The following is a 10,509-nucleotide window of genomic DNA, read 5'->3' on the forward strand; positions in this document are numbered from 1 at the left end:
TTAACCTAGGGCCAGGGCCTAGATCGTCATGCGCCCAGCCCCGAACGTCATGCAAATGGGTTATTTTGTGAACAAAAAATTTGAATCGAGTTTTAGAAAAATGGTAGATTTATTTATTTTCACACATGAAGGGAGGGCAGGGCCGCGTAATTAAGAAATTCTTATTAAATGCAGATGCAGCAGGAGCCTTTCTCTGCGTCCTCCTGCACTGGATGTCCATGCGTATAAAGGCATGCAGCAGCAGGCCAAGGCAGGTGGTGTGGGCTCGCTCGACCTGCTACTGCTACAGTCAGGAGCAAGCCACTTTTCGAAATCATCTTTGCATGGTGTGGAACTGGATCCTCTAACATTCACAAGGAATGTTAAAGAAGCTACAATATCCTAACTTTCCTTCTTTCTATTCATATGATTAAGGTTAAAATGATTTGAACTAATTTATAAATTGAGGATCTATTATGTACATTTATAGTAACTACATACAAAAAAATTGATGGTGAAATAAAATTAATTTTAAATTATTTATATCTACAGTAAATATCAACAGTAAACAACTTGCTAACAGTTCCTAACTTTCTTGAATTTACACTAGACTAGCACTGTAGCACGGTGACTTTTCTTGTGAATGTTAGAGGATCCGGTTCCGCATGGTGTGGGCTCAAGTTTCCAAGAAGGAAGAAAATGCTGCATGCTCCATCTTGAACATGGTGTCAATATCCATTCATTCATTCAGATCTCACTTCCCATCCATCAAGTAAGAGGGTGCTTGGATTCAAGGGACTTATTTTACTCTAACTAAAAATAGTCTTTTAAGAGGCTAAAGTTCCAAGCACCCCTGACTAAAAAGAGGCTAAAACTAGTCTTGAAACTAAAAAAATTTAGTCAGGGGTACCCCTACTAAAACGTGGAATAGTCCTCTCTCTCCTCATTTAACTCCTCTCTTTTACCACATGCGAGTTCTGGATTGCAGGGTTTGGAGGATAATAAATGCTTATTAACTTGATTTTAGTCTCTTTACTATTTGAATCCAAGCATTGTTGAGGCTAGCAAATTTTAGTCCCATTACTTTTAGTCATGGGAGTAAAACGTATCAAGCACCCTCTAAGCTGCTGCGATGGAGATTTCGAGTAGGATGGGCTCGTTTCTCCACGTGTGACGTGGCGTGGACGGATGCGTCCAACGGTGAAAGTAATTTAATCTTGGAGCATTGTGCAGCAGCCAGGATTCCTGCTTGTCCAGCCCAAGAAAAGCTGGAATATTTGGAGCCACTCCATCAGCAACAGATTCTCCAACAGTCCTCTCATAAACTAATCATAAAGGCTAATGCCACTGCATGCCTCTCCTAAACTATATATAGTACTAATACCATTAAGCTGTTGACAAAAGGTGAGACTACTAGTACCACCCCTCTAATTTTTCCCACTTTGGTCTGAGTGTACCCCCTTTTCACCCTTGCCTCCGATGTATATGCACCTCATATAGAAAAAAATAATTGACAAAAATACAAAACAAAATGCAAAACTTTTTCAAAAACAATCTTCAACTTGTATAAAAAGTTTCACCAGGAAAAAACACCGTCGACTTCGGGGTAAAGAAACAATTTTTTTAGGACAATACACATGAATAGTAACTTGTATATATTGTTGACTTTTTTTTCCACCCAGAATACCATGAAAACCAAGCATTCGTGAAACAAACTTTGTACACAATCACAATAGAAGGTGAAGTTTGTTTTCAAACAAGTTTCATGACTTTTGACTTTTTTTTATTACAACTACTAAAAAAGATCATATCAAGTGCATATATACCCGAGAGTGTATGCCGGCTCAGTCTTTCGGAGGTGCTCATAGGGGGTAGGGTGTGCGTATGTGCGTTCATAGGGGTGAGTGTATGCGCGTGTATACAAGCGCTTGTGTTCAAAAAAAAAAGTGCACACATACCCGAGAGCCAAACACACTTGTCCATGGGCGCCCCAGAGGCAAGCGTATTTTCCACCAACCAGCTCCCAGTTTACTTTGCCTGTCCTACTTGTGTGATTTGGTTCAAAGTGGCCATGCAGTCAAAAATGCCAAAATGAAAAGGAAAATTCTGAAAGGAAGAAGCAACCGCAGAAAAGGAAAAGCGATATAAAAGAAAAGAAGAGGAAAAAAGCTCAAGATCTCGAACCCTATGTACAAAGCACAGTCAATTTACTACTTTGGTTCTGGTTCTGACCCAAGAACCACTCACTACCTGGGCACAGCGCATCTTAGAGATGACAACTAGTCCTCCTAACAAGGTGGTTCATCATCAAGTATCTACAAAAACCTGAGCTTCTTCTTCCATGAGCAGCAGTACCAGCACAACTGGTGCTGCTCCACTCACTCACTCACTCGCTCACCTAAACTCGAAGCTCTCAGAGCTCCAGGTGCTGCTCGTAGTAGAGCTCGCTGAGGCAGGGCGACAGGATCTCCTCCTCCAGCATCTTGAGCACCGCCCCCATCGACGGCCGCTGCCCCGGGTCCGCGTCCGTGCACATGGCCGCGATGTCCAGGATCCCCTCCACCGCCTCCACCTCCGCGTCGCCCGACCGCGAGTCCAATATCTCCTCCAGCCGGTGCTCCCCGCTCAGCGTGTTCAGCTGCATGCATTTCGACAGTAAACCAAATGTTCAGACATCAGAGTGCATTATTCATCAGAGTTGCTCGCTTCCTTTCTTGCTTTGGGATCCAGGGCATGGAGGGAGGCTTCTTTGGAGTGGAATATATCACTGGTTGCAACAGCTTTGGAACAAGACTGCTTTACTTACCCAGCCGACGATGTTGAGGCCCTTGTTGAGGAAGCAAGAATCCGTAGGCCGCTTTCCGGTCACCAGCTCCAGCAAAAGCACCCCGAAGCTATACACGTCTGATTTCTCGGTCGAGTGCCCGTTTTGCAGGTACTCTGACAGTAAAGCTTTTTGTTAGTTTGGACTTAAGGTACTACTAGAAGATAAAGGTAAGCTATTAATTTTTTGAGAACACGAGATGTCTAAATTTGAATTGTGTCAAGCAGTACTTCTAAACAGAAACTACACAATCACCTTCAGTTAAAAGAGTTTCTTTCAGATGATGGCAGGAAAGGATTAATACAAACATGTCCTACAAACGTGTTAGAAAAATGAACACAACATATAACGTTAGCATCGAGAGAAGTAGAACAAGTACCTGGTGCTAGGTACCCAAAGGTACCCGCCACGACAGTGGTAACATGGGTCTCGTTGTCCACCAGCAGCCTCGCGAGGCCGAAATCAGACACGCGCGGCTCCAAGCATCTGTCCAGAAGGATGTTGCTTGCTTTGATGTCCCGGTGGACGATCCCCGGTGAGCAATCGTGGTGCAAATACGCCAGCCCTCGAGCGGAGCCCAGGGCGATCTTCATACGCGCATTCCAGTTCAATGGCTGATCCTCCTGCGCATCACCTGCATTGATAACACGGTACAGTAAGCACCAGTTAACACAAGATGGCATTGCAACCACTATGACGAAATAGTAGCTACTAGTATGTCAGAGATATATAATGTGCATTACCATGGAGGTAGCTGTCCAAGCTGCCCAGCTCCATGAAATCATATATGAGCAGTTTGGCCGTGGAGAGCCGGCAGTATCCTCGCAGATTGACAAGGTTGATATGCCTAATGCTGCCCAGGATCTCGAGCTCCTTCTCGAAAGTCTTGTCTCGCCTCTCTCGGTTGAGGTCAATCCTCTTGACGGCAAACGCCGTGCCATCATCCATCACCATCTTGTACACCGTACCAAACCCGCCGCAACCAACCACATCCTCTTCGTCGAGCAGCTCCAGCCTTCTAATGATCTCTCCCGACGAATACGGAAGGTTCCATTGGTATGTCACAAGCTTTGCACCTAAGTCGTCAAGATATCACGCAGTTAGTTAGTGAGCCTGGACAAAATTATCGAGTGACATAGTTGGTGTCAGTTTTTCCATTACCATCCGGGACAGTTTGCTTGTCCATTTTCTCATAGTTGACACCATTCTTCTTCCTGGACAGCAAGCATACCCAGAGGAAGCCGAGCACCGCGACCAGCGCGACGGCCATGGTTGACATTGAACCGATCACAACACCATTCAGAAAGTGTGAAGTTTTGTTATTGTTGGTGATTGGAGAAACACCTATATGGTGACCAAAAATAAATGACCACATCAGTTAGTAACACAGATCCTACCAAGATTCAAAAATTAGTCCCCACATTGTGAAGGCAGCGTTAGAATTTAAGACTTGCCAGAGGAGGAGAGGGGGTCAGAGTGCGGCAGCACCGCAGGGAACCCAAGGGTTCCGCGGCAACCTTTCTGTATGGGCAGCCCACAAAGCTCCAGATTTCCGACATACCTGCAGCATTTGAATTGAAACACACCAGAGCATTAAAACCAAGCTGAAGCTGATACAGTGCAGCTGTGGTACAAACTAAAAGATAGTACCACTCATTCACATTTGCAACATCTACCGACAGCATAAAGAAAGACACACAAACTGGAAGGATGGAGATGAGGCCGGAGCTAAGCTTACGAGCTGCTCTTGAAGGTTCCGAGGACGCCGACATTCGGGATCTCTCCCGAGAAGAAGTTGGTGGAGAGGTTCCTACATTGCCAGTTCAAACTTTTCCATCAGCACCCTTGTGAACTGAAACTGTAGGCATTGTCAATGAGATTCAGATCACATCCCCAACAACTTACAGGAACCGCAGATGAGTTAGGCTCCCGATCGTCGCCGGTATCGCGCCCCGCAGCAGATTGCTGGACAGGTCCCTGCATTTTTTTTTTTGACAAGCATCATCAGACTGACAACACATTAGAGCGTCAAACCGTGTAACAAAGGGGAGGATGGTGGTGCCAAGGACCTACAGGATGGTGAGGTGAGTGAGGTCGCCGATCCCCGGCGGGATGCCGCCTTGCAGGTAGTTGGCTCTCAGGTAACTGAAGAAGATACAGACAATCAGAGCACCCACATCTTATTTCAGCAATCTGATTCATCAAATCTACTACTAGTAGTGTACCAACCAAACAAAAAAATATGCAATGAACCACTAGTAGTATAAACCAGAGAGAGGGTACACCATACTAGTGTTTTTACTTACATGGCTCTGAGCTCGGTGCAGCTCCTGATCTCGGCGGGGATGGGGCCGTGCAGGCTGTTCTGGTGCAGAGCTCTGAAGGAAGAAACAGGGGATTTGAGGCCAGCGCATATGCATCCATTGAACGGTGGATTTGTGGAGGTGGTAAAAAAGGAAAATGAAACTTACAGTCTCTGCAGCTTGGTGAGCCTGCCGATGCTGGGCGAGATGATGCCTCCGAGCTGCATATACGGCAGATTTCTGCCCACACAAAAACAAAGGGAGAGATTATTCATTCATTCACGGGCGGGGCTAAGGAATCCAAGAAGGAAGGAGCAGACGCATGCATGGGGAACCGTGCCAGCACCCCCGCAACAATCCAATGGAGAGAAACCAAAAATGCCGGACACTCAGTCTACTGAATCTGATCTAGAATGGAGGAGGAGGAGGAGGAAGGGGGAAGAAGAAGGAGGAGGAGGAGGCAGGATGAGGCGTACATGGCCTGGACCCTGAGGTCCGGGAAGGAGCAGGAGACGCCCTCCCAGCCGCAGGGGTTGGGGTCGGCGGCCCGCCAGCTGCCCAGCCGCTGCCCCGCCGTGGCGTTGAAGGCCAGCTTCAGCTCCAGCAGCGCCTCCCCTGCGACGAACCAGCACATCACGTCAGCTCTCTTGGTTCGGTAGATTTATTCAGTACAGTAGAGTAGATGGATTGGGAATGGAATGCGGCGGTGCCGTACCGTCCGGGGTGAGCGCCATGGACGCGGTGCAGCAGAGGAGGAGGAGGAGGGCCGCGGCGCCCCCATGGCCGCCGCCGGTCAGCCTCTTGGTCCCGCTCCGGGGGTTGGCGGCCATGGTGGCTGGCTGGGGTTTGGGATGGAGGGGTTTGAAGTGGGTGGGAGAGTGAGAGTGAGCTTGGGGAGTGAGGGAGTGAGGTGTGGGAGAAGCCAAGCCTTTGCTTTAATTATTGGACTGGATGCTGCCTGCGCATGTGTGCGGCTGACGGGGAGTCCCAGGCGGGGCACTGTAGAGCCGCTGACCCGTGGGGCCGGGCGTGTCCGTGGTCCCGCCGCCCAGTCAGAGACCCCAGAAGCCCGCGTGGGTCGTGGCCGCTTTCGAAAAAGGCGGAGGCAGCAGGATAGACAAAAAAAAAAAACAGTGAGGACTGGCGACAGCTCAAAACAAATGCGGCTCAGAGATTCTGAGAGAAGCTGGGTAGGGCCCCTACCTCGGATTCTCGCAAAAGAACTGGGCCTAGATAAGGCATGCAATCTCTTGTTTTCTTGCTGAAGGTGAAGCAAGCAAGCAAAACCAAACTTACGCAGCAAGAAATGAACGAGACGAACTAGCAAGAGAAAAGAGAGTGTGGACCAAGACAGTCGCAGATCCCCTTCATTTCTAGAGCCTGCCGATCCGCGGGGCGGTCCGAAAAAGGTGCTCCATTCAGCCGCCGCTCTACGCGCGGCGCGTCTTTCTTTCCACCATGCTCGGTTCCTTCTTCCTATTCTCCTAGCCGGACGAAGATCCAGTGACACGCCCATAACACGTCCGTTGGATCACAAACCAACAGCCCAGATCATGTGGCGTCGAAAAAAAACACTAAAACCACGACACTTATTTTGCAATAGAACCAACAAAAGAAAAAAGAATGATGACGTCTACGGCCACCACCGCTGGACGGGTAAAAGGCGAATGCAGCTCGTAAAATCCCCCGAATGTCCGGACTAACCGAAATCCTACAAACCCTCGTCAAATCGGGGGAGCTCTAAAGGGGTCCAAAAGCAGAAGAATCCTACCAACTTAGCCTAGCTAGGACCCATTTTATTTTTCTCTCCTCTCTTCTTTCTCCTCTCTACATTGCTCAATGGGTAGACAAATAGCCGGTGGCATTTCATGATGTCCATTTTGGTAACCTCTAGTAGAGGGGAGCACTGAGGGGAGTGTGGAGGGTGTCGGAAGGGCGGGGAGCAAGATCCAAATCCAAAAACAACTCAACGGAACCGGATTGACTGACTCAGCTAGCCGTTGATGATGGGAATTGGATGGGATGGGATGGGATGGGATGGGATGTGCGGTGAAAGCCTGAGCCAGCCACCACTTGAAAAATGACAAACAGACGAAAGAGCACCAGCTCCCCAATTCCATACGCCATTACGTACATACAAAAACTAAACTAAGCAATAATAGTAAGTATAAACAATCTGCTTCCTTCTTCCTAAAACAAACATAAGGTGTGATCGGCTTTGCACGGTCTCTGATGCACGGCTTTGACCGTTCATTAATATATATATATATATCAAAGTACATGTATAAATGGCATTGTCATATTTGTCTTTCAAAACAATTTTGCTTCATATGTATGTACACTAATTTTGTAGACATATAATAATACATAAAAAAATCATAGTCAAAGTTGTGTAACGAAGACCAGAAAAGTCAGTCGGTGTCTTATATTTTGGGAAGGATGGAGTATCATCTTAATAGCCCGTTCAACACTAGTGACTCGGCTCATTACAAAAAAAAAATACAACATCCTTAGAGATTGCACTATGGCACACTCTGCTAAGTGTAAGAGCGTCTCCAAGACTCTCCATTTCCCCAATAAATTTCTTGTATTGTGGACTTTCTTTCCCCAAAAAATTAGCGGGATGTCCTGATAATCAGCCCCATCTCTCCCAATATTTTGAGGATTTTTCACCCTCCACCCAATCCCTCTTCCAATACAATGCGGGAAGCAACAACCTCCTCATCATGCTAAAAATTCATGGGCCTCTTTGTCTCTGCGCAGACGATCCCTCCTCCTGCCACCTCCTGATGGCGGCGGCGGTCGCGGCGGCCTCCTGCATAGCGCCTCCAATGCCCTCCTTCACGACCATTCCGTCGGCATTCAGCCCGGAGGCACCGCATTTTGTTCCGCCGTTCCCGAAGGCCGATGATGACAACATGATAGAGGAAGCCCACGATTTGTTCGGCGAAATGGAACAAAGGTTTTTTTTTGTTTCTCTTGTACTAGTTTTATACTTGCAAATTTCCACATTGCAAATGATGTAGGCCCAGTTCTTTTGCCAGAATCTGGGGATTCTCCCAGAATCCGCCCCCTACCCAGCTTCTCCCAGAATCTTTGAGCCCCATTTGTTCTACAATCCTGTCTAATTAGACCGTAACTAGACAGGATTGTAGAACAAAGGGGGCTCAAAGATTCTGGGAGAAGCTGGGTAGGGGTCGGATTCTGGGAGAATCCCCATATTCTGGCAAAAAAACTGGGCCGTAGTGAGCAATGGTTTGACGACATGATGAATGAATCGATAGGTATAGACGACCTTTCTTTGTCCACTCCTCTCGAGGTGAAGATAATGTCGTTGAGGTTGCCGCTCCAAAAACAAAGAGGTGCGCAAGGGGGAGTAACTTCAATATGACCAAGGATGCGGCATTAGTGATGGCATGGAAAAGTGTGAGCATTGATCTGGTAGGAGGGGTCAATCAAAGCATGAAGACCTACTCGAAGTGCATTGCAAAGCACTTTCATCGTAATTGGGAATTTTTCACAAATTAGTCAACTAATTCACTCATTGATGGAGCACAATTTAGGTAGGTGAAGCCTGTCGGCGTCCTGGATATGGGGGTATCCAGCCCTGCCTACCTGCGGCCCATCACGTGGCTCCATCGACGGCCTGGTACGGCCCAGATTCGACATCAACAACTCAAGACCCTCGCGAGGGGCCAAGCCTCGCGAGGCGGATGGCGCCAAGAACCCCAAGGGGATCAACCTCCTCAGGCTAGCTCCCGAGGGGCGGAGAGTTCTATGCAAGGTTTACCTCGCGAGGCTCAGCTGACGTGAGCCATGACGACCAAGGCCAGGCGGGCGCAGACCGCAGGTTTCCACTTCGGTGCAAAGGAGGCAAGCCACAGGCGCGGAGTCCCGAGGAATCAGCTAAAGGTTTTCATTCTGGTGCAACAAGACCAAGACCGCCAGGACGGCAGGACGGAGGTCATCGACGAGCCCACCGCAGTGCCACGAACAGAGGCTTTTCGCAGGCGAAGACTACTTTTGTCAGGATAAGTTGTACTATTTGTCCCCTTTCAAATCCAGCCGTTGTGGGATCCCTTCCCGCCAACATTTGGGAAGAGAACCAAGGCCACTATAAATAGGACTTAGCCACCACCATAGGACGGGGAGATCGAACTAGCTCACACCACACCAGCTCCCTCGAGCTCAAGAACACCTCACCTCCTGAGGCCAGTTCATCCATTATACTAGTTCATTCCAGCCTACGAGGCAATCCACCACACCACACTGGATTAGGGTATTACATCGCAACGATGGCCCGAACCAGTATAAACGGTTGTGTCTCTTTGAGTTTGACGCACTAGGCTTAGAAGGATCGCGAGTAGGTAGGCTGGGTAGGTTAAGATCTCCGCACGCACCCCAGTGTTCGAACCTCTCAAGGGTTTGCGGAACCCGTAATCCGACATTTGGCGCGCCAGGTAGGGGTGCATCGGATCCTCTCCTCCGTCGACCGGTCTCCTGCCACTCCGACGCCTTTATGGCTGACGCACGCCGAGCTCGCGCCGAGCGCCGGGCCGCAGTCGCCGCCCGCGTCGCTCAGAAAGCTTCGACGGGCGATGGTTTTGCCCGTCGTGCTCTGTCTCCGGCGGCCAACGCCGCTACCGGCCTTGCCGGCCACGAGCAGCAAGCTTCATCGCTGCACCCGTCGGTGCACCTTGACGGGTGCACCGCTACTCCGTCATTGACCCCAGCAGCTTCGTCATCCCACACGCGTCGCGGCCAGGCGGACGCGCAGGCCGCTCTGCTCATGGTGCAATAGCTCCTTCTCTACCGCTCGGTGGGTGACCTCTACGAGGAGTGGCTCGAGCAGATCGCTGAGCTCGTCAGCGTCGTGCACCGGGGCTCCACCGAGCCGGCTCGCTTGCTGCCTCAGCAACCACCTGCAGCGGGCAACGTGGCACACGGGGATCCTCCACCACCTCCAGCCCAGGGCGTCATTGTCGGCCCAAGGCGTGCGACACCACGGCGCGACCCACCGCGCCCTACGCTGGCTCGGGAGGACGTGAGCTGCCAGGTGGTGCAGCGACCACCAAGATAAACGCGCGTGCTTCCAGCACCCCAGCACCAGGCCCACGTACCACCGCAGGAGGTGGCGGTGCGCGTGCACCAGGACCAGTGTCTCCCTCCTCGAGGACCTCCATCGGCCACGGCAGGATGCCGCACGTTCACCCAGGAGCTCCGCAACATCGTCTGGCCAAGCAAGTTCAAGCCCGACCTGCCTCCACGCTACGACGGCACCGCCGACCGCGCCGAGTTCATGCAGTTCTACAAGTTGAGCATCGAGGAGGCCAGCGACGATGAGAAGATCATGGCAAACTGATTTCCGATGGCCTTCAAGGATGGCACGCGTTCTTGGATCCT

At 49.9% G+C, this 10,509-nt stretch overlaps 1 protein-coding gene across 1 annotated transcript; it reads right to left on the reverse strand.

Moving 5' to 3' along the window:
* Nucleotides 1-2,124: 2,124 nt before the first annotated feature.
* LOC123110056 (LRR receptor-like serine/threonine-protein kinase FEI 1) lies at nt 2,125-6,036 on the reverse strand. Its single transcript, XM_044530460.1, has 13 exons — nt 5,822-6,036; nt 5,583-5,721; nt 5,275-5,346; nt 5,110-5,181; nt 4,877-4,948; nt 4,709-4,780; nt 4,542-4,613; nt 4,258-4,364; nt 3,965-4,147; nt 3,547-3,879; nt 3,183-3,437; nt 2,786-2,919; nt 2,125-2,617 (listed from the first exon to the last, which is right to left on the reverse strand). Exons 1-13 carry the CDS (start codon nt 5,934-5,936, stop codon nt 2,393-2,395), a joined length of 1,851 nt encoding a protein of 616 aa, XP_044386395.1. The 5' UTR covers nt 5,937-6,036; the 3' UTR covers nt 2,125-2,392.
* Between the last annotated feature and the right edge of the window lie 4,473 nt (nt 6,037-10,509).

The sequence above is a fragment of the Triticum aestivum genome, chromosome 5B (genome assembly GCF_018294505.1).
Source record: "Triticum aestivum cultivar Chinese Spring chromosome 5B, IWGSC CS RefSeq v2.1, whole genome shotgun sequence".
NCBI lineage: Eukaryota > Viridiplantae > Streptophyta > Magnoliopsida > Poales > Poaceae > Triticum > Triticum aestivum.

Bases quoted from the DNA above. Each gene is read 5' to 3' on its own strand.
- LOC123110056 (XM_044530460.1), bottom strand. From the start codon at position 5,936: ATGGCCGCCAACCCCCGGAGCGGGACCAAGAGGCTGACCGGCGGCGGC. The intron at 5,182-5,274 runs GTAAGTTTCATT...TTCTTCCTTCAG, and splicing joins CTCACCAAGCTGCAGAGACT to AGCTCTGCACCAGAACAGCC. The intron at 2,920-3,182 runs GTACTTGTTCTA...CTTTACTGTCAG, and splicing joins CTTTGGGTACCTAGCACCAG to AGTACCTGCAAAACGGGCAC.